This window comes from Lethenteron reissneri, chromosome 30 (genome assembly GCF_015708825.2).
Source record: "Lethenteron reissneri isolate LAM-NWPU_2019-01 chromosome 30, ASM1570882v1, whole genome shotgun sequence".
NCBI lineage: Eukaryota > Metazoa > Chordata > Hyperoartia > Petromyzontiformes > Petromyzontidae > Lethenteron > Lethenteron reissneri.
This window is the reverse complement of record NC_083808.1, coordinates 12,008,851-12,033,544: the sequence shown is the minus strand read 5'-3', so window position 1 is coordinate 12,033,544 and position 24,694 is coordinate 12,008,851. Positions and strand designations below refer to the sequence as shown.

The 24,694-nt window shown below is 46.2% G+C and overlaps 1 protein-coding gene across 1 annotated transcript in view; it reads left to right on the top strand.

Annotated features, from left to right (window-relative positions):
• The window catches only part of LOC133349529 (dynein axonemal heavy chain 3-like), a 622,240-nt gene that overhangs the window by 110,875 nt on the left and 486,671 nt on the right, over positions 1-24,694 (top strand). The window contains 3 exon segments of the mRNA XM_061563065.1: positions 7,921-8,103; positions 15,402-15,520; positions 19,742-19,949. Of these exon segments, the coding sequence (XP_061419049.1) occupies positions 7,921-8,103; positions 15,402-15,520; positions 19,742-19,949 (510 nt within the window).

Here is a 24,694-nt window from a genome sequence, read left to right as displayed (position 1 = left end):
AACAGGGGATCTTTGTCTATATATGTGTGTATGTGTGAGGGAGGTAATAAAACCATGATAACATGGGTTAATGTATTGTACTGTGGCTTTGACCACAGCATGAATGCAATTCACCCTCAGAGTATTGGGGAGTGAACTGCCATTTGAGTTATATGCGTACATTATAATTGGAGACTCTACGGATGTGCCAGATTATGATCATGATACATTTCCCTGGGACTTTCAATCTAATTACATGAACATAGGAAGTAAAGACGATGCAGGTGTGTGTGTGTGTGAGTGCACGTGTCTGTGTGTTCATGGGGAGGAGAAGTGTAGCGGTTAGCGCGCTGCGCTACGAACCCGGCGACCCGGATTCGATTCCCGCTCATAGCCAACACCAGTGACAATTATCTAAACCATTCCTGGGCCTCCCCTAGGTCGACTCAGCCTCAAATGAGTACCTGGTGCGATCTGAAAACATCGGCAATGGGGAGCCGAAGCGGGCCGGGTGTGGTGCTGGCCACCCACTCCCTCATGTGCTGCTCTGGCCTTCATAGGTTCTCACTAACAACACTTGCCACAACAGTCTGTTAAGGCTATAGGGGGGATCTTTGTCTGTGTGTGTGCATGTGCCGGTGTCTGTGCACATTAGTGAGTGTGTGTCGGAAAAAAAAAACGGTGGTTAAATCGTGAGTGAGCGCGCTGTACTCAAATTCTCATGGACTGGGCTCGATTCCTGGCGGTGCCCAACACCACTGGGAAAATAGACGGGAGTGTTCACTGTTGTGCAGTCCGCACGAAAACATATCAGAGAACTGGTTGGCTGTGAACTTGGGTTGAGCCTCCCCTAGGTCAACTTGACTTAAAATGAGTAACTGCTACATTTTGTCTGCCTTAACCGCTGGTGAATTAGTAGCAGACATTCGACAATCCTATGCCAGGAGCCAGGTGATTCTGTCTCCTGCCATAGGACAACTTCTGGTGAGTTCTTGCAATGTGGTAGTCATTTTATCCGCTCTGTGGGCATTCATGGCTAAATTGTTTCCCAGCCAGGATTGTTAATTGTGAGTTCCTTTTGAGAAGCGAATTCTGTAATCACAGATGATTTCAGCGATGTTGCTACCTTGGCAGTGGTTCACAAGCCCAATTCACAAAAGCACGCAACACATTTGTCAATAATGCTGTGGCTTTAAAGTCAATAAAATAAATTAGGTGATGTTTCGGGGAATGCCCCTTCTTCATCGCAGAGAGACAGAGTTAGAGTGGAAGATCGTACTTCACACCCTGGGGCCCTATTTTTTATGTTTTAGGTTACTACTGTTTAAAAAGGTGTATGGATAGTTACCTCAGCAATAGCCATCTACAATGTTACACAGTTAATACAAAAAATAGATGCATACTGCAAGATATAATTTTTTCATACGCACGGCACTTGTGCAGATGAAGTAAGGATAAGAGCAGGGGGAAAAATGCCACTACATTTTTTGTTAGTGTCCTTTCCTTCGGTTGTAGTCGATATCACATCAAACAGTGTCAACTACGAAGAGAGGCAGGCCTCAAGAGTCACAGAGTAAAACATGTCCACACTCTAACAACAACAACAATCCCTCAAATTTCCAGTCCACAAAACCGCATCGTATTTTCCTCCGAGTAACGGACACAAAATAAATCTGCTTTTGTTTTCTCTCCTCGATCTGTCTGTTTGCAAGCGACATCAATGAAGCCGCAATAATATTTAATTGCGCGTTATTTATCAGATACAGATAACAAGTACACACACACAGACGCGCGCACCTTTAAGTACTGTAAGCATGCCCTTGCCCGCAGAGACCTCCCATTTGGCCTTTTATGCTAAAAGGCTGCAAGGGCTGTCAGCGAGCACCTATTAAGGCTGGCAAGAGACACAAGATGGAGGTGGTGTGTTCCTCACCATGCTACTCAATTGAGGCTGAGTTGACCTAGATGATGCCCAGGCGACAGACACAAGCTCAAAATCTCACCCAAGTCACCACGATTGCAGTGCAACCCCGCACGCACGCACGCACACATGCATGCTCGCTCGCACACACGCGCACACACACACACCAGAAGATGAAACTCACCACCCTTGGGCCCAAGGACATAACTTGAAAACTCCGGAACAAAAATGATGCTTGTCTACCTGTAGTATGATGAGCCATTATTTTTATCAGACTAATTCCTCCGGCCGCCGGCGGTAATTTGTTTAGCGCCTCGTGACAGATTGCATTGTAAATGTGCATCGTTTCTCAAGAAGTCAATTAACGGGCCAATTTGGGTCTCCGCCGCTCCAACCCACCCACCACCCACCCACCTTTACCATCTCCGCCGCAAACCCCCCCCCCCCCCCATTGCGCATTAAAATTCGTGACTTGTCACAACCGTTGGCCCCCGGCCAGGCACACGTTTTCACAGGCTGCAATCTCTTCCCGTGCTCGTAAGCAATCCTGGCCCGGGTTAAGCCATCTCCTCAACCCCTGGGTGGCTCCAAAATGGATTATGGATTTTGTAGGCGCGACGAGACGAGTTGACATAAAATGCTTAGATGCGTGAAGAAATAAATAAATAAGTGCATAAGCAGGGAGGCAAATAAATAATGAAATTGGACAAGATAAATAAATAAATGAGTGTGTGAATCCGGAGAGGGACGTGAAATTTGTATGTAAATTGCTTCTGGTGATAGGACCAGGTGGCTGCTGGTAGGGGAGGGGGGATGGGGATAGTGGGGGGTGGGGGTTGGGAGGTGAAGGGGGGGGGGGGCACACTGGAGACGCTGCCCCCTGAAATCACAACGTGGAGGCTTCCATTGGCCCACTGCATTGCACCCACAATGGCCGCATCAACCAAAAGTCCTCATGCCCCCATTGTATTTCTTGTCTGTTATCCGCAATAGGTGCCTGGGGCTTTGTGTGCTGAGGCACGTTTTTGCCTTTATTTTTTAATTTTACCAGGTAAAACCCACTGAGCGATAAGCTCTTTTTCAGAAGCTACCTGACCACAAATGATACCTCAATGACGTCGCTTATCACGTGGAATATTTAATGTGTCTAAATGCTCTAAACGCATGTTTCTAAACGCGGAGAGGGAAAAACCGAAGGACCTAGAGAAAAATCCGTGCGAGCACGGGGAGGGAGACATCTAAACTCCAACTCTACAGGGGTAACTGTCGGGATCGAACCCACGACCTCCTGCATACCAGGCGACGGAGATGACCTCTCGCCACCGTGGCGCCCCGAGATGACCGTGCCGTGCGATCAGCCGTTTTCTCGGCCCTCTCCCCGACCAGGCATCGCTTGCCCATCGTGCGGCCGTGTGCGGTGGCCGTTTGTGGTGGCCGCGTGGTCGCTTGTAATCCAGCATCGTCGGGAGACACTCACGTGGAGGGGCGATGAGCTGTGTGGGGGAGGCAGTAGAGGAAGTAGGATCATGACATGGGTTTTCTCCATTCACCCTCGAGATCGAGTTTCAGATTTATAAAATGATATAATTTTTCGGAATTTAGTTTTGGGTTTTAAGGGTAAACAATAATAATAATGGGCACTAATAAGGCGCCTTTCACAAAAAGTTGCAAGGCGTCGTGCCTTGCCAACAATGAACAAAAGTAATGAGTGAAGCACTTAAAAAAATTCAGATTTGTGGATGGCTTACGTAACAATATATATGTATGTACGTGTTTTCAGGCTTACAAAATTGACGTCACTCGACACCACATGACACCATTTTTGGCAGGAAAGTCGTTAGAAGTGTGGTCATTGCGAAACATAGTGCATACATTCGTGAAGTTACTTTTCTTTTTATTGTCCTATATTTCTATATTTCTTATCAACGCATGATTTCGGCTTCATGACACACCATAGATTCATGACACGTGCTAGGAAATCTCACAAAGGAATTATGAAGACATTTTTTTGTTCAGATTTTGGTCATAACGGCTCCACGCACAAGTGAACATTTGGCACCGATTTTCTCGCACGATGACCCCCGAGTCATTCGTGGAAATTCAACGTTCCTATGACGGGAGCCCATTGCCTCCACGATACAATGACTGTTGACTCCACACATGGTGGTCAGGGATTGTTATCAATGCTAGAAGCCAAATGCTGGCTGAAGCCCTGACCGCGATTTGAACTCACAACCTTCCGAGTGAAAGTTCAGTGCTCCGACACATTCACATCATCTCCACTTCTCCTGTCCCAGGCCTCGCTGCTCTCCCCGCGTTCTCGCGGCTCTGAGAAACGCAATTCAAAAATATCCGGCCGACCCAGTTTGCATGGGCAGTTGTAGACAAATGTAATTAGGCTTTAATGTCACAACGATGAATTGGGAAACGCCGTTGCATCGTTCACGTGGGAGTTTGGCACCGTCGCACTTTTCCGGTCCAAATTGGAGGGTCCTACTATGCAGGCAAGTGATGATAATTGGCTCTACGCTCTCCCGGGCTAGTACCTGGCGCTTAATTGTGTGCCACTGATGTAGCAGGACATCGTTGGCAAGGCCCCATAAGCCGTTCACTCACCAGCTCGCCGCTGCTAGAAGGTTCCTGATTAGCTCATTTTGAATACAATATTATGGTAGGAAGTATGGGTGTTATGATGCATTAATTCATCAACTGTTTATTATTATTGCTCACACGACATGCATCGAATCACGTGCGAAAATATCAGTGTTTTTACATCTATATTTACATTATATGTGGCCACAGCATTCACCACAGTGATCAACAATCATTCTTGATTGGAATCACAACTTTGAAGGGCAACGATGAATGGAAATACAAAGGCGCGCAAAATGTTACGCCCATTGTAGGGAGGCCATCATCATCGTCACTGGCCCCTGGCCGGCAGGTGACTCAACTATCCCGAGATACGCTTCTGTACCTTGAATCTCTTCTTTTCCACTGCACAACCAAAGCCATGCCAGGGTTGTGCCAAGCCGGCCGGGCACGGCTCAAGAGTGGCCAGCTGAATTTAACCACTGCAGAAGCCAAGCTTTGCCACACCTCCGATTAGCATGGTTGGCTATGTACGGTGCGAAAGAAGTTCAACATAGTACGTAAATGATGTGGTGACATTGTGTCCTCACAGTGTACTGACTCACATCAACACAAAATTAACACGTGATTAGCCCCTTTTCCTGGCCCTGCTTGGCCCAACGCCAGATTCATATGTTTTATGACCCCCCTGGGCGGTGGTTGTGCTTGTCTTTAGTCCAGCACTGTGGAGGTGAGTGAGGGTTGTTGGATCACACAAATGTTCTGAAACTCCCTTCCCATTGGCGTCGAGTTGCCATACCCTGGCTCGCCACGAGAAGGCAGGACAGCAAGTGGAATAATCAACATCAGTTTCCATCTGTATGGGAGTAGAGTCTTTGCTCCCTCGGGTGCTCCGGTCTCCTCCCACGAGAATAATACACACTTATCATTAATTGTCTGAGCATCTTAAAATAAAAAAGAGAATGCAGGACCCTCATGAAAAAGAGGCCTACGGCTCAGTGTGGCTCTCTTGGATACATCAGCGACATGTGTCATTATTACGCGTCTTTGCGTATCATGCTTTGTTTTGGGCTTGGTGCAGAAAACCACTCCTGCACTTTTGAGGGTCCCCATCATGCTGGCCTGGGCTCAGATGTCCCAACGGAAAAGGGGGTAACTTTTTTCCCAGACCTGGAAATTTGCTTTACAGCAGGGGCCAGTATACCCATTTGCAAACGACTACTATTTACTCCAAGGTCGTACTTTGTTGTTGTTTTTTGACCCAAGAGATACGATGGAGCAAATTCATCCCGCCCTGACTGGGATTTAAACTTGTGCCAGCCAACTGTCAAATGAACACAGACGACGCATCGGTGGCGTTTCATGTCTCGGCGAGTGTGGCTGGCTTGTGCTGAACTGTAATTAGCTGGTGTGCAAGTCCCGCGTTTGGAGGACTCCCGCATTCCCGGTTTTGGCACAGCAGTCTCTTCGCTGACAATGCAGGCAGTGAGTGGCGTGTGCATGGCATATCTCTTCACGTTAAAGAGACCTGTGGGTGTGAAGTCAATGAAGGGTTAATACCACATATCTGTCAGAGCCCATCACGTCCGGCTCACTATTTATTACACTGGGGCAGAGTTCACCATCTGGGCAATGAAGACATCTGCGATTCCTATACACAGTAATAAATTGCCCTCGTTTGTGCTCATGGACTGGCTAGAGAGCTATGGGCTACGGCATCTGCCTCATATATTGCACGTTTGTGTGTGTGTATGTGTGTGTGTATTGGGAGCGGTAGTGTAGCGGTTCGCGCGCTGCGCTACAAACCTGGCGACACGGGTTCGATTCCCGCCCACGGCCTACACCGGTAACGATTATTTGAACCGGTCCTGGGCCTCCGCTAGATCGACTCAGCCTCAGATGAGTACCTAGTGCGATGTGTAACATCGCCAGTGGGGAGACAAAGGCGGCCGGGCGTGGTGCTGGCCACCCACCCCTTCGCGTGCCGTGCCGGCCTTCATAGGTGCTCATGAACGGCACTTGCCCCCTATAGTCTGTTAAGGCTACACGGGGGTTCTTTGTGTGTGTGTGTTCGTGTGGCTGCGTGTGTGAGCGGTTCCACACGTGACCGCGTGTCTCGGTGTGCTGGGAGGTTCCAGGGCCCGTGTAATATCGCAATTAATAGTGATTTACTCGCCGCGCTGCAGGCGAGGCGCCCGCTACGCGCTTGGGAATGCGCCGAATCATTTTTCCATTAAGCTGCTCTATGACGTGACCTTTCCCGCTATTTACAAGGACACTGGCGGTTAATGAAATGAGGAATTAGAGTCGCACTCCTCCTCACTGCCTCATTTCTCCGCATCCACCAGTGTGAAAAACAGATAAATTGCTCGAGTAATAAACGTGCCAATCAATAATCATTTTCATTAATTTAAATGCTTTTCTATTCCCAAGTTTCTTTGTGCTCAAAATTTCAAATCAGCGCCTTCCAATTTTGTTTTGCCGCCCTATGAAAATATTCGAAATCGTAATTGCGTTGGTGAGAAACCAACACCAAATCTCGAAACCATTAGGGCAAGGACATTGGGAAATGTGTTTTCCACTACTGCCGTGTTTACACCTGGCCGCTTTAGGGATGACCTCACTCTGGAATAGATCGTACATGATGTGTTTTGGCAGCGAGCAGCAGTCTTAACATGTGATCCATGAGAATTGCCTTTTCCTGTGAAAACGCACACTTCTGGTATTTTCGCGTTAATCCCAAAAACATGTGCAAATTCATGCATCCCAATATACGGCCTGTGATGTCGGAGTGGCTATGAATTCTGGGTTCAAAGGTGAATTTCTTTTTTTGAAAAAAAAAAACTGTATATAGAATTGTTTGGTACTTATATTAAGGATGGTCAGCCAAAGTCAGTTAGTATGTATATAAGACACATTTATAATAATACATGTTTAGGCTATGTGTGTGCTCTCGGGTTATATTCATAATAAAAATCGAAGTGTTTCCCTGCTCAAAGTATCTTGGAATGTTGTTGATCTCCTCATCTCAACCCCGAGCCTGCAGTGACTTGTGCATTCTTACTGCAGGGGCCAGTCTCTCCATAGGATGACCAATGTTGACTTCTCTCAAAGTGGTACTCGTTTTCCCCGTCGAGGAGGGAGGATGGCCTAAAGTGAACCTTGACAGTGAGCCGAGCGTTCTGCCCGCCACGCCACCTGGCCGGAACACGTCGCAGGCTGCTGCACGTGCCGTCATCTCTCGCGCGAAAATCCGAGAATCTGTCTTCTCACCCGACCGTCGATTTCATCTATTGAAGCTGTGGCTCGCCGGATGAAAGACACACAAGCCGGACTCTGTGTTGAATCTCCAAAAGAGGCGAAAATTTTGCAGTGAAAGGGTTAAAACTCACGGTTCCCCCCCCCCTACTCCCCTTCGTAATCTGCAGGAGCCGGTGGAAGCGGAGGGCCCGTTGGCATTGGGGGGCTCTGCAGCTGGCGAGGGGCCCCCCCTGCCGGGGGTGACGTTTGGCCCGTCGCTGGCCGAGGTGGCGGCCACCCTGGAGCGCTTGGTGGAGCACGTCGTGACGAGCGTGCAGGCCATGCCGCGTCTCGAGCACCAGCTCTTCCAGGTGAGGCCACGCACACCTTCACCCGCTTCAGGTGCTGCCACCCACACCCTCACCCGCTTCAGGTGCTGCCACCCATACCTTCACCCGCTTCAGGTGCTGCCACCCACACCTTCACCCGCGTCAGGTGCTGCCACCCACACCCTCACCCGCTTCAGGTGCTGCCACCCATACCTTCACCCGCTTCAGGTGCTGCCACCCACACCTTCACCCGCTTCAGGTGCTGCCACCCACACCTTCACCCGCGTCAGGTGCTGCCACCCACACCTTCACCCGCTTCAGGTGCTGCCACCCACACCTTCACCCGCTTCAGCGAGAGATTCGGCAGATGCAAAGGTGCAGCCCTGCAACTGCTTGTTCATTGCTGCTGTTGGAAGAACAGCCCAGACTGGCAGGAGCTCTAGTAAGCTCCGCTGGCGGATGTTTTGGCCTACTCCTCTACGCTGTCCAGGTGTCTTCAAAGAGGTGGGACTACCCACACTTTAGCCCACCGCATGTGACCTGCCGATTGACTAACTGTGGGGTTACTGCTGGGCGCACAGAGGTAGGTGAATTGATTGCATGTTCCCATTGTTTTAACTTGAAACTTCTGGATTGCAAATCTAGTGTGTTAAGCATTGCACGGTGGCAGTAGAATTGTAGAAGCATTCTCACTGTGATCATTGCCATCATCACCATCACATTCATCATGCGCATCATCAGATTCGTCATTATTGTCATTATGTACATCGGCAATATCATACTGCTGTTGTCACCATTATCATCATAATTATAAGATGAATCTTCTCATGTGCAGTTGTGCAAGGGTATTGCCATAATTTTTTATTACATAATACGTCTGCCATCTAGTGGAATAATCTGGAAAAAAAATATTCCACGAGGGTCATTCCCAATAAAACGTTGTTCTTATGGTTGCCGTCAGCCTGTGGCGAGATGTTAACTACCTCGCCTGGTATACAGGAAGTCGTGGGTTCGATCCCGATCCTGACGCCTGCTATATATTTGGAGTTTGCATGTTCTCCCCGTGGTCACGCGAACACGCGTTTTTTCCCTCCACATTTAGAAACTAGCGTTTAGAGTATTTGGCTGCAATACATTTCCACATGCTAGGCCACTTTCTTGAGCTTTCATTTGTGGCCAGGTCGCTTTTAAAAAAGAGCTATACAGCTCAGTGGGCCTTGCCTGGTAAAATAAAAAAAAACGTTGAATAGTAGTTTAGTACCTTTCCTGTACTGAACAAAGGACTCCACTGTTTGCTTCCATCCCTGCCTTTGCCCAGCTGCTCTCATCCAGCCATGACCTCTGAACTCTCTGAATTTGTCTCGCTGTTGCTGTCTCTTTTGCTGCCTTCCTCTGCTTCTTTTGCTCTCTCTTGGTCTTCACTCCTTCGCCAAAGGTGCTTAATGCCCTGGAGTGCAATGTACGATGCAGTTTTTACTCACATTACACTCAGCTGGATAACCAAATTGTTTAAAACACCATCAAAATAAAGTTTTACTTACTCACGTGTAAAAAATAATAACACTCAAACTCCCGCGCGCAAAATGCAGTTCGTTAGCAAAATACCTACCGCACCTCCGATTAGCATGGTTGGATACATACGGTGCTAAAAAGTTCAACATACATACACAGATCTTACAGGCACTTTCTTGCACAGCAGGTGAGTGTTTTATGCAGTCTTCATCTCTTTGCGGACCACCATTCCCACCGGCAAGTTGCCGGGGTATAGGAGTGGGCCGCTATGCATGGGACTTGCCACACCAATGTTGACGCAGCGCTTTCATTTTCAGCAGTCACAGAGCGCTCCACTTCAAATGTCCCTTCAGATGTAGCTTAAATATAATCAAATTTGTTACAGCCTTGAAATTAAATTGCCAGCGAATGCAGCAGCCACTTGGTGTTTTTTCGTGAGATTGGCGAGTTCAAATAACGCCGGACACCACACGTGGAGTTTCACAGCCCAGCCTCGCGTTCACACCCAGGGCTTTCCAATTAGGGTCCTCTCAGCTGGGCGAGGCCAAATTTAGTACAAAAAAAATTATGGTTTATCTGTGTGTATGCTTTGTGTCCAGACAGAGGCCTTTCACTTTACTAGGTTATCATGTGTTCGTGAGATATAGGTCCCAGCCTGGTCACTAATGGCCAGCATAAAAAATACACAAACCAAAGTATTATTTGTTTGCACACAATGTTGGAGAATTCCAGGTATGAGAGTAAAAATTATTGCTTCGACCGTTATGCGACCAACATTAATTTCTGCAGTAGGTTCGGGGTGGCGATGGGAAAGTACTGCCTCCTGGTAAAATTATTTTTAAATCTCGCGACGAGATTAGAGAGCAAACCCACAACATTTACAATTTAAATAGGACATTGCTCTAGTGATTACAACCAGCTTCATCAGGTGATTGTCATTATAAATGTTGTGGGTTTAATCTTTGACACACCGATGTGCTGGAATAGTAACAAATTGGCAGGTTTTGTTTACATGACAAACCGTACTAATTGTCTGTGTCAGGCAGAGGTGGCTTTACAACACATTTAAGTTTATGCATTCTAACCAAAAAACACTATGTCATTAATTATATTGGTCGTGAAAGCCTACGTGGTATATCGGTGGCATGTTACAGGAAGAGGCGTTCATCCTGAACTCTCAACGAATATTGTATTCTTCGTGTTCGAGGAATTGCCTGTGGATGCAGATTTCACAGAACTACTTAAATATTCCTTTTAGTGACCTTTCCACACCCTAGCGAATGCACGTTTCCACATGCCCTGCTATAGAGAAAAGTTCATCACTTGGTAATCACATCGATATTTGGTTTAATTCTCAAGAGGTGGAACTTAGCTAAATGAAGTTAAAAAACAAATGAATTGTTTTATTTTGTTTATGCAGTCGTTTGTGAACTGGGCTGAGACGATAACTAATTTCGCTTGAGAAATTACTCTTGTCATGGGTGTCTAAACATTTGAATGGAGGACTATCCTGCCAAAGAGGCATGATGCATTTCAAAGGGCATTACTATTCTGTGATTTGTTTACATAATTGTATTGTTTCTACTTGAATGTACTGTTTGCATAAATCAACTATTAACAATTAAAATAACAGCAATCTTAATTACTAGAAATGGGCACATTTTCTGAGGTTGACTTGGCCTATGACATGAGGCTTGCCAAAACGAGCGGCGTTTCATGCAGCCTCAACAGCCTTGCCCACTGGAATGTGGAAAGTCCGCTACGGCCGCAGGATAACAGCGTGCGGGAAACTTGGACTTGTTGACTTGAATTCTCCTCAGTGACGCACAAAACAAAATATTACACACGCAATTACCGCAAATGCAGCGTGCAAGGCCTATAGGCTGATGAATGTTATCTCCTTGTCATACGTTTATCAAACTCCTTGTCTCCTTTTTGTTTTTTATTGCAATATTTGCTGAAGCAGCAGCAGCCGCACACATGCTTAGTTGAGCATTTGCTATGCATTGCTGCGTGTCATATATTATTTTGGTGGGGGGAACGGGGGGCGGGGGTTAGTCTGCTTCCGCCTCTGACATAGAGATGCTCAGCAGCATTTGTGTAATCGGCAACACTGAGGCGATATGACTCGTTGGAATCGGGATGGAAAAAAAATGTCTCGGCTTTCCTTTAAATCAAGATAACATTTCAAAGTGTCTGCTTGCTCAAATGAGCAATCCGGTGGCGCTAATCTCTATCGGCAGCTTTGCCGCAGTTGGCGGTGGGAATTCCTTCCTCCCAGAGGTCAGCCTCTCGCAGAGGTCAGTCTCGTGCAGAGGACATCAGCCCCCGTCATTTGTTGACTTCCCAAAACGCGGTACTAATATTATATCTGCTGCCAGAGGGAAGCTGGGCTGGTGGGGATTTTCTTTATTACTCGGGCTACGCAAATTTTATACGAGCGCCTTAACCCCAGCACGACCTGGCTGTGGTGGCTGCGAATGATTAATCCGATGGACACGTACGCCGATAGATGAATGCCATCTTCCTTCATTATCTTGCAGTCACAAAGCAATTTATTTTTTTACAATTTATTGCAATTTTTTTCTGAAACACCACAAACATTTCATTTGAGAACCATACACAAAATATACAATGCTGATGAGAAGCCAATTTCAGGATGGTTAAGTAGGCTATAATGGAAGTTAAGCAATATGAATTCAAAATCTGTTGATTGACCTGAAGCTTTGAGGCACTGGACAGAAGAGTTTGCGTTGTACTCGATGACGTTAGAAAGCTTGACACACGTGCATAAACATGAATACACACGTAAACAATCTGTGGTGATGCTGCGTTTGCAGTGGTGCACAAGCAGAATTGACAACATTCCTCAAGACATTCATCAGAAGAAGAAGGCCCATTGCCCAAAACTTCGCCTGTATTATATTATTCATTTTAAGGCTACAGTGTGATTGACAAATGTGTTGAGTTTGTTGTTCATTTCAATACACGCTTATATAACACGGAGGTCTAAGGTTAACAAACCAATCTCGTTTTCATATAACCTTCCGAAAGGTGTTCTGGTTACATGGAATTAGATAGTTTTTTTTAATCTCCAACTCTAAACTTTATAATTTTCTGTTGAGCAAAAAGAATGGTGCAGATAATATGCATATTTACAAACTTGTCAAAGGAGATCAACACAGTTTGTCGCGGCTAAAAAGAGGATCAACATTTTGGGTTGACAAAAGGAGCTGATGACTAAGTTTGTGTTATTCGGTTATTGCTAGGCACTCGTATTTGCTGTTTGTACTGATTTTGTTTTGTCTTTTAAAAAAAACATCAACTCGTGTGATGAAAATAAAATTTGTGCTTCTTGTTGAAATATCTCATATACTATCAGGCCTTCCTTGAGGATGAGATAAGCTCTTGCCTGTTAAAATACAAACCTTAGTCTGTCTACGTGTTTATTTGTTTTTCCGTGTTTCTATCTGAGTAGCTTATAAACCCTGCTCAGGCAGAGCTGACAAACATGATAAGTGTTCCGTGAATAAAATAAATATTTATTTTTGTTATTTACGGAGTTTAGTTTAGTGCTCCATTAGCACAAATTTGAACAGCTGTCCACAATCATTGGCCTCCTGGCAGTAATTGATTAATTAAGCTAATTGCAATGCTGTAACAGTACAGCAAATGTTAGCTTTGCCCTTGTGTTTATGTTGTGAAGGCTGTCCATCTCACCACGGGTTCCCACAAAATCCATAAATTCATAGGAATAGCGAGATGTTAACTACCTCGCCTGGTATGCAAGAATTCGTGGGTTCGATCCCAACCCTGATACCTGCGTCTATATTTAGAATTTGCATCTTCTTCTCGTGGTCGCGTGGATTTTCCTTCCGGTTTTACCCTTCACATTTAGAAACAAGCGTTTAGATTATTTGGCTGCCGTAAATTTCCGCATGATGAGCCAAATTGGTTGTGCGATCATTTGTGACCAGGTCGCTTCTGAAAAAGAGCTATATAGCGCAGTGGGCCTTATACCTGGTGAAATGAAATTCAAATAGCGCAGTGTGCCTTATACCTGGTGAAATGAAATAAAAATAGTAGTTTATAGTAAATATAAATGTAGTTTTTTTTTTTGGCCAGTGATGGATGGAGATTGTGGAGATTGCGGAGTATGTAAGAAGCTTTAAGCGATTATAAAAAGTAAATGTGAAAACACAGGTGTCCCAAGAGTCCAGTGAGCACGGTACAATGCTCATCCCCATTGCCAGCACTGGGCAAGTGGTGAAAAATAACACCCATAATTTGGGGCCCATCCACAATTCACTTTTGTTCTTTTAATAGACTTCAAGCAAAAGTGTCGCCCTGCTGAATTGACAGTGGGGTAGTGTTCATCTGTATTGATGGCTCAATTTAGTCCACGGGCCCCAGACTATGTTTCATTTTGCCAGTACCACCTGTTGTGATTTCTGACAAGGTCTATAACCATTGGTAATATTTTGATGTGATAACCACTGCAAAGGTTTAATACTTTAATTCACTTTTACAGGCCATGTAATTCACTTTTATTGGCCGTATAAAAAAAAACGGTATCACTCAACTTAGATTTTTTCAAGGGGGGTGGGGGGGGGGTACAATTTTCTCCTCCTGCCCATGAACCAATGCTAGAAATTCCTACAGCGGGGCGAGTGTATCCGGGGAACATGCGCTGTCGGTTTCCCCACAAAAAGGAAATAATTTTGACAATCACTTCGATAAATCATGGACTGAGTTGTCTCCTGACCAAGAGTTAAACTTAAAACCGTTCAGTTGTGAAATGAACAGTTTAACTAACAGTGTTGCCTGTCTGAACATAGAGATATTTCCTTCCTGGTTAAATATTAAATATCATTGCAGGGTATGCCTGGGTGATTGGGTGGACTACTGGACATCTGTGAAAATAGCTTCATAGCTCATCGGATTTCTCCAGTATACATACTTATTTTGACTAATGCAGCCCAGCAGGGCATGGAGCCAGCATTGTTACTATTCTGTGGCAGTTGAGTAAAATGGCGAGTAACATGTTCTGAGTTGTTAAAGTTCCTGTGTGCAGTTTGATGAACTTGAGCCATCTACTGTGATTGGCCGAATGAGCTTCCCAACTTTCCCCAAACTATGTTTCAAGGAGACAGAGTGATAAGGTCTGATCAGCTGTGTGGCTGATGGGAGGCCCGCTATGTCCATTTATGGGAATTCACTGAACACAGTTTAAATGTTTACATATTTAGTGTTTCTCGATGTTTGATTTTACAACTTAGCTATTATTTTCTTGAGCAGGAAATCTCTAATTATGTTCACGTACATGGATTTGGCTATTTCGTATGACCACTACCTTCAAAGTCCCAACAGCAGGGAATCTACCAAAGCATTTGACTCACTTTCAGAGGGTTGTGGGTTCAAATCCCTGCCAGCTGACAGCTCAAGCTACCATCCATCCTGGATTGATGAAGTTAATACAGAACTACATTATGTGAATGCGACATCTGTTGTCCTGACGGGCGTCTGACCTCTACCATGGGAATGAGGAATGTTGTACTGCTAGCTCATGGCCGTAAACACACTGGCCCATGAAAACCTTTTGATGTTTGTCTGTTGTTGTATGCTACAATGTACGCTTCAATGTTCCTAACCATGCAGGAAGCTCATTCAATGTCTCTGTGCTGCCATCAGGACCCTATCACGATGTGCATAAAATGCATTATTGGCGACGACCTCTACTTGATGTTATTTGCTGTCCTGTAAAATCTGCTTCCCGTCATTGCTCGCAGACTTCCAGACGGATGCGCTTTCTTCGTTTCCTCCCGCAGGCCACGGACGCACAGGAGGTGAAATTCATCGGCGCCGTTCAGATTCACGATGAAATTGTCGTCAGGGCCAAAGCACGAATCCGAGTTGTTCTGGAAAACAACAGCCCCGGGCCCTCACGGTGAGAATCCGCAACCCGGAATGAAAGCGCCCCTCCTGGGCTTTCATCAATATTCACAGTTGCCACTCTTTGTTGCAACAACGTTTGCAAGATGGATCGAGCAGGAATTTAATATCGCGAGCTGACGGCGCCGGTTTTAATTTTTGCCGCCTTTAAGGAGATGTTTGGGTGGCACGCCAGAGCGTTGGGGTTGCACCGCGTGCCTCCGGTACGGCGGGGTCACAAGTTCAAAAAGGGCCAACTTCTTCGCCTGGTTTGTTGGAGAGAGCGGCGTTAAGCAACTCTCTTGCACACCTTCTCAAGTGTGTGATTGACATGCAGGCAGCGTGGTGGGTGCTTTTGCAGTCGGAATTCGCCAAAGGTGTAAAGGTTTATAGACCACACAATTGAGAGCCATATTTAAGGGAATTCTCCTCACCGACGCCTCCGTTCGCAGTTTTACAGTAGAATTGTTAATCGATCTCGCGAAGTTCAACAAGCGCCATAATACCTACCCGTTGCTTCCTTCCTTCTGCCAGATGCCGTAGATGGTGCTCATTGCCACCAGACAATCTACTCTTACTGGTTCATCATCACCACCGTCTGGCACCAGGTCTAACCCTTTGCCACTGAACTTTGGTTGCCTCTGCAGTGCCTGTGCCAGTGACCTGCCCCCATTATTTTGCACACGTGTCCCATCCATCTCCCTGATGAATGTCTTTTTTGACGTGATCTTTCCTTAACTTTTTATATTGCTATCCTTTTCCTGTCTTAAAAATGCGTAATGTCTTCCACGTGCGTTGATATACAAAGGCCATACGATTTTTTTGTCTTCTTGTATTTATTTAAAATAACAGTACTGTGTGCTGTATATTATTATCATCACACCACTCTCTGAGTGCGTCGTCTTAACAAACTTAACACACCGCGTGAGTATTTAAGAGGCCCTGTTGCTATGGTGACAGGCACTGGGCATAAGTTGAGCGCTCATTTACATTTAGCAGAGGTAAGAAGAATCCAGCTTCTGGCATATCCCCAGAAATTTCAATGCGCTTATTTATTTCTCTAATCGTGACAGCGACGTGTACAGGTAATGACACGTGTCCAGGTCGTAAGCCGCAGTCTCTCGGATGCAAATCATCCTGTGTCAGTCCCCGAAAGTGGTGAGAGCCCTCCCGGTCCAAACACAGACGCTCGTCACCCATTATGCGGGACAGACGCTGGACTGAAATTTTATTGCTCGTTTACCCCAAGGCTCTACACTGCTCCTCACACTGCCCTTTTTAAATTCCAATTTTAAAATAAATTAAATATTTACATATTTGAGATTACGTTTTCACTTTTCCATTTTCCCGTAATTGTTATGTCAGTGCCAATTAATTAGCAAGTGCATATATATTGCAATTTGAATCCCATACCAACGACACAATAACCATGACTTATCCTGGAAAATGGCATAACAACATTCCCTTCAGCACCACATGCAGTAAACATCTGTTCTTTGTAAGGCAAACTGAGTCAAATGCGTTTTTAATTCAGTTTCTGATGCCACTTTTTGTATATCCTTGAAGCTAGCTGCCACTGAGTGAAGCACACGCTTTTGTACAGGATGCTTGTGAGGGGTGAGGGCTTGTGCCGTTAATATTGACTCAGCAGTGCTCATCAAACTCACTTCACATGAGAGTTTTTTGTGGGGTTGTTTTTATTTTTGTTACCCAGGGGGGAGGTAATGCCAATTTATGTCTGTCCAAAATTCTTGCTCAAAACTCGGCGTCTCAGAAGTGCCATCCCATAATCATGGCTTGGACATTGCCCCCCTGAGCCAATGCGTAGCCTTGGCTGTGTATTTATTTGCACAGCATTTATCAGACTCTGTCTTTGCATGCTGATTACCATACGCTTTAGCTGTGCTCTCAGCATCCAGGGCATGGAAACTGAATGTTTTTTTTACCGCAATTCTTCCTTTGACAGTCGAGCCAAACTTCGGATTGTGTATATAACCACAGAGAGATACTTTTAGCAGCCCCTGGCCATTCACTGGCCTGCAGCTTATTTCATATTTAGCTGCCCACCCGTGTTGATGATTCCGTCTACTGACCTGACCGCGTCGTCCCTTCCACAGCGCCGTGTTCCACCACGGCGCTGTGGGTCACGACTCTTTTCCTTCTGCGTCTTCTCCTCACACTGCTCCACTTTGAAATTCTCTTCCACGGTCTCTTTGAACCCAAAGCGTTATAACCCTTGCTCAAATCAACAATTGTAGTAACCTCTTATCCATTGCAACTTCAATGCCGATGTCTGTTGCTGGACGCTCGGTGATACGAGACTTTGGCCTTGTGCTTAGGCTTCAGTCGTTACTCTGATGAGGAAGCAAAGCATGTGCCTCACTGGTGTCATGAGTCAATATTAAATGTTTTGTAACAAGCTTGCGTTTGATGCTCATGATTAATAGCATTATTATTATTATTCAACTCTAAAATTAATTCCAATAAATTAGGCAACATTTGTCCAACTGCGAGGTTTGCTTTAAAATGACAGCATAATTTGGTACGTTTGGAATTTGTACAATTTAATTATTATTGCTGTTGATCATCAAACTTGGGTTTGGAATTTAATTGAAATGAAATTTTTAATAACTACATTTTTAGATATATATATATTTTAAAGAGTGTGATGTTAAAGCCAATTACTTGTAATGCAGTTGAGGGGCACCCCAGTGGCAAGATGCTAACTACCTCGCCTGGTATACATGAGGTCGTGGGGTCCATCCTAACCCTGACCCTGACACGTGTATACTCGGAGTTTGCATGTTCTCTCCATGGTCGCGTGCATTTTTCTGCAGGTCCTTCGGCTTTTCCCTCCACATTTAGAATCAACATCGCGCGTTCAGAGTATTTTGCTGCAATAAATGAACCTCATGGCGGGACCTCGGGGTCCCATAAGCCCCCGGTCTCGCATAAACTGCGTTACGACGTCATTTTATGTCTATTGAAGGCGAACGATACGGCAATTATTCCTCTCGACGAGCTCTACATGATGCGCTAATCAAAGTTTCAAAGTTTTGTTTATGACTTCAGCAAATTTTCTTGTTGAAGAACGAGAGGATTGATTTCTGGTAGGTCGTGGCGTTTATGTGCACGGTGGGACGGAGTCGCCAAAAATAGATAAATTAATTTGACTTTCGCTAATTCGGGACCCCGTTTATTCGGAACCCCGTGGTCCCACCATAAGATTAAAATATCCACGTGATAAACCACTTCGTTGAGCTGCCATTGATGGCCAGGTTGCTTCTAAAAAAGAGCTACGCAGCACAGTGGGCCTTATCTGGTAAAATAACAATAGTTAGTGAAATAGGTAGAGTACTGCCCCACATTCATTTGAGCGGGGAGACAATTCGGATGTTGCGTAAGATGACATGGGTGCCCGGCAGCAAGGAGGACCTGGGTTCAATTCCCGACTCGGGCACCTTTCTGCCTGCATCTTTTTCCTCTGGATTCTCAGGATTCCTCCCGTAGTTAATACATAAGCAAGTAGTGTCGCTGCTATTGACCAAAATAGCCCAATGATATAGAAATAAATACCTGCAAATTACTCAATTGGGATTACAAACAGCAGCAACATCGCCCCCTTGTGCGAAAACTTGGCAGTACCCTCACGGAAAACAGTCTCAGAGACTCAGTGAGGCTTTCCTGGGTTAACAAGTGTAGTGATAATAATAAGAGAGACAATTTTAAAAAAATGTTTGGTGCAAAACCACTACATTGGTTAAACAAATATACGTTGTACCATGTTAATGCTGTTCATAAATTATAACCACGTTTCAACCACAACATGAATCAGCCCGTTATTTTGAGGAGGATGATGATGGAGCAATGAAATCAGCTCATGTGCAGGTGCCAGGTGCATTGTCACATCACAAGATTGTGGGAAGTGATGACAGCTTGGGAGGCCTTCATCCAGCAGGGGATTGATCATTGATGATGTAATGATGTTGATCGTGGCGATGTCAACAATGTGTCAATCGAATCCTTTTTAAAATTATGACGACGATGGCGATGTCGACGGCGATGATGACAATGATGACGATGGCGACGATGATGACGACAATGATGATGACGATGGAGATGACCATGATGACGATGATGGTGACGTCAATGGCGATGATGACGGCGCTGATGACGACGATAACGACGATGATGAGGTCAGCAATAACGACGATGATGTCGGCGTGCCCCATGCCAGGTACCGCTCCGTGTACGGCCGCTTCGCGTACCTGCTGAACGGCGGCGCGGAGGCCCGGGCTCAGGCCCTCACGAGCCGCGAGCCGCCCAACCTGGGCGCGTCGGCGCGCGAGATCGAGCGCCTGCGCGCGCTGGCAGGTGCCGCCTCGTCGCTGCCCACCGCCGTGCCCCTGCGCCTCTTCCTGCTCGACTGCTCCGCGCTCAACCAGGTGCCACGCTCGTAGAGATCGGTCACTACCACCGTACATGACAACGTTATACATGACCCACGTGAACACCGTCCCCCCCCCCTAGTTCCACCCCTCTGGTCTTCACACCTGATAGGCTCGCAGTGATGACATCACCTTTACAGGAGGGGTTCATCACAGTCTGGCTAATTGCATGATGAGGTTGGTTGCAATCACCAGCGAATTGTTGTACTCAGATTGTAAATATTGCGGGTTTACTTTCCAACACACGGGTGTGCTGAAGTAGTAATGAATTGGCACATTTTGTTTACGCGACAAACCTCACTAATTGGCAGTGCCGGGTGACGGTGGATTTAACGACACATTCATATTTAAGTGATCTAACCCAAAAAAAATCTTTTTTACGCATGATATTGGTCGTGAAAGCCTACCACGTGTTAAACTGACAACTTAGACGTTTAACCCTCTCGCGCCGACGAGGACTGCGCTCGTAGATACGTGCCGAGGTGACACTGCGCATGCACGTGGCACATGGGGGAGGGTCGCACGGTGGCGAGATGTTCACTACTTCATCTGGTATACAGGAGGTCGTGGGTTCAATCCTGACCCTGACGCCTGCTGTATAGTCGGAGTTTGCGTGTCTTTCTCCCCGTGGTCGCATGGATTTTTCTCCGGGTCCTCCGGTGTTTTCTGCCACATTTATAAACGTAAGTTCGGAGTGTTTTGGCTGCTATAAATGTCCATAGCTCAATACATAGCTCAGCGACATAGCTCAGCGGGCCTTATCTGGTCAAATTAAAATCTTTCTAGTTTTTTTTTTTTACACTTGCGTACGTTCCTATGCCAGCGGCTTCTGCTTCGCACAATACCCACCACAGGAAAGGCGTCTTTTAAAGCCACGAGCCTAGCGCTGTCGACTACTGACCTCCCTCACTCGCGTTTGAGCAGGGAGATTTCTGGGTGTCATTCACGTTGTGTCACGAGGGCTATTCCCTCTACTGTGGCCGGTCTGTAACAAGTAATGGTTTATTCTAGACTTGAAGCTTTCGTGACTGCGAGGAATCATATTCTTAGGTGTTTTCGGTAAAGTCACGTAGGTAAATAATCAAAATTAATAAAAATAATAAAATAAAATAAAGATCACGACGTTTTTATTTTATTTTATTATTTTTATTAATTTAGATGTTTTACCTACGTGACTTTACCGAAAACACCTAAGAATAAGTAATGGTTTAGATGGACCACTCGAGCATAGATGAGGCCTCTGGCTCAAGATCTACCGTCTTCTTAGGTTTATAAAAATACCGCCGAAAAGCAAGACACACCCCAGGCATGTACCCGGTGTCAATAAAGTTACACAGACTTTCGGGGAGAGTGCTGTTAGCGAGGACCAATGGAGACCGGCACGGTGCATGAGGTGGCCAGCACCATTCCCGACCACCTTTGTCGCCCAGTGGCAGTCCTTGCACATCGCTCCAGGTACTCATACAAGGCTGAGTCGACCTAGGGGAGGCCCAGGACCAGTTCATATATTCGTCACTGGTGTTGGCCGTGAGCAGGAATCGAACTCGGGTCGCTGTGCTCATAGCGCAGTGCAGATCTGGTCACACACACACAAGTCTTATAAGATGCACCCACACATTTTTTTTTTAAACATAAAGCCAATTGTGTAAATATATTACCGACACGGAAGAGATAATGGGTTCTGTGAATCCCTGACTTGGATTTGAATTTGTGACCTCATTGCGAGTGAAACTCGGTAACCGCAGTCACACCTGGCTCGCTGATGGGTCGGAGATCAGCAGCAGTTCTGTCGGCAGGCTGCTCCTGACGATGCTAATGGGGAATTTCTACCGCTTGAAAGGATACACTGCGAGTTTATTTTCACTCTCAAATGATTTATAATGTTTTGCTTTTGGCTTATCCCTGCTTAATTCGGATACTCATAGCTATGAAGGCTGCAATTTGTAAATGAGTATTATCTTTTACATGTTCAACCTCCTGTACTGCGTATGAAGTGTTGTATAAGAGAGGCTGATTGAAGTGACTCTAAGAAAACGACGCAGTCTCATTTTCCCTTGCCTCTTCTCTGACGTCGTGTGATTTGTGATTGACTGTACGAGTTTCAGATGGACAATTCTTCATCTCGATTCGTGACTCTCATATAACACAGTTGGGATGTGGTGGATGACGAACAGCAACAGTGTAACCCACACTTTTCTCACGCTATTTCTCATCGCTGTTAACATCTCGGTGTCAATGGTGGTAACTACTACCCACAACATTGTATTCACTTTATCAGTCTTCTAGGGATAATTGGCTGAGTCAACATCTGACCAGAACGTTCATCCGCATCTTTCCGATTCTGGACGAAGTCATCCGATTAATGCAACAAACCTTGCTTGACAATTGCAGCTAACATCTCAAATATTCACCTACAAACTCTGAATTCACAATCCACAATACGCGCTCGCGCTCCGTATTTCGGCAGCACATCGCCCGCCCGCTCCCACTCTCCGCACGGTCCGCGGTCGTGCAGCAGCAGCGGCGGCAGCAGCAGCGGCGCGTTGCCCCTCCTCGCGAGCCCGACGATGCGTGGCCCCATCCCATCACCTCCCGCATTCGCTCATCCCCCACGCGTCCACCCACCGCCGGCCAGCTTGCACGGCCACCACTCTGCGCTCGGGGCCGCCGTTGCGTAATCTCTCGCGACACGTGACGTTGCGGCCAGAGAGGGAGCCAAATCCACATCCCTTGCCCTCCTTCGACTGCATTCATCCTCGCTGAATTTATTGCCGTCTTGGCTCCCCGGAATCAGCTTTTTAGTCAATTCGCTTCTGCGCTCGGAAGGGTGGATTTGAAGGGGGGTTTGCGGGAGGAGGGGGCGAAAGCGAACTCAGATGTCTATAAAAAGCCCGAGAAGCTGTGAACTTCGTGTGACCCATAGCAGCGGTGCAACACGCACAGTTGCATATATATATATGAACACAGCCGCTTACGTAAACGCTCCTTCACTCCGCCATGAAACAAGATGTTTCTTTTATTTTTAGCATAAGTGTTGCTTCTGTCACTTACCACCTCTGAACATAAACCTTTTTTAATGACGTTACGCACTGCGATGCATTGCCGGTTTCATTTATATGCCGTAATATTTAATAGAATGACCAGGTCATAAAACCATGGGCCTACTTTCTGCAATTTTTTTTTTTTAAACATCTTCATTGGTTTTGTTTCTTCTTCTTTCCAAGGTCATCACAAACGTATCTTGCGTTGCACTTACCCAACTTTACTGTGCCATGGATATGCAGATGCCTGCTTGATTACTATCCCTTACCAAGGGCATTTGTTAGCCTCTGTCAACAGTGTCAAGGCGTCTGCGTGATGGTTTATGCTCCTTGACGAGATCGAGTGGTGCTATCATTGGAGTATTCGACGCTCGGAAGGATGCAAGTTCAACTCTGGGGTATTGGGTTGACTTGGCCAATAATTCCTTCATGGCTAATCAAATGAGCACCACTTTGTGGGAAATTTTCACCACTGATTTAGGCCATCCAATAGAGATGAGCATTGACCCATACTTTTCTGAGCATGGAAACACATTGATTTGTTGACTTTTGTCACCCAGCACAGGCACAGATTGTGGCGCAGTGGTTAGTATACTGTGCTGGGAACCCAGCCACCCGAGTTCAATCTCAGGCCTTGGCTACCCTGGGCTCCATATTTCACCAGGCCATGCTGACAGTTGGCTACATACAGCGCCAACGAAGTTCAACATACATACAAATGAGGTCAAACAACCCCGTTTAAAGTTCTAGTCGGGCATTGCTGTGGTCAAACCCCCCATTGTATATCCGTAATCAATGAAATGGGTACCAATATGCGAGGAGCAAGGATGGGTTCTCCTATGGATGGACCGGCTCATGTCCAGGGATTTTTTGCCACCACTGCTTCAGGATCTCCAACAGAACCAAGTGCTGCCCAATTGCTTCTTTTGAGCAGTGAATGGTTAGGCTTATTTTTGAATATAAATGGTAAGGTCATTCTTGGGCAAGAGTAGTTTATTGATTGCAGTTATTCTTACGAGTAGACCATTTACTGCTGGTATTCGGATTTTGTCCAATTTAAGAAAAGAAATGCGTTTTTTGAGCAATTGCCACATGTTGGAATTCATCTCTACAAACGAGAGGGTGGCAATCGGGCTCTGACTCCTAAGTCAAAGTCAAAAGGTCTTCCAGCTCAAAACGATCAATGGATGGCAATCATCTCTATTGAGTGCCTTGAACCAATGTCTCCCCAGTGAGGATGTTTACACATCGCACCAGCTACTCACTTGAGGCTGAGTCGACTTAGGGAAGACCCAGGACCGGATCAGACAATCGTCACTGGCGTTGGCCGCAAACTCGGGTCAATGCCGGGTTTGTACCCCATCGCGCTAACCGCTGCACTGTCCCCCCCCACCGCTACACACCTGGTAGAGAAAGACCAAGCACATGCACAGACACTTTTCCATATGGATGGGATGTTTGAAAAAAAAGTGCCGTCCTCTTTCCAACCCCCCCAAAAAAGAGAAAGCCACAGCACCACAACAAAACCTTAGGGCTTCTGCAGTGTCCACAGGGTCACGCTTGACGTGGTTATTGATTTTTTTTTCTGCGACAAGGTCTGAGATGGCTCACGCTCCTCCAATCATCCTCGCTCGCATGCAGCCCTTCCAGCCTTCCCGCCCCCCCCCCAGTTCTCCGTCTTTATTCAAGCGCGAACGCTCG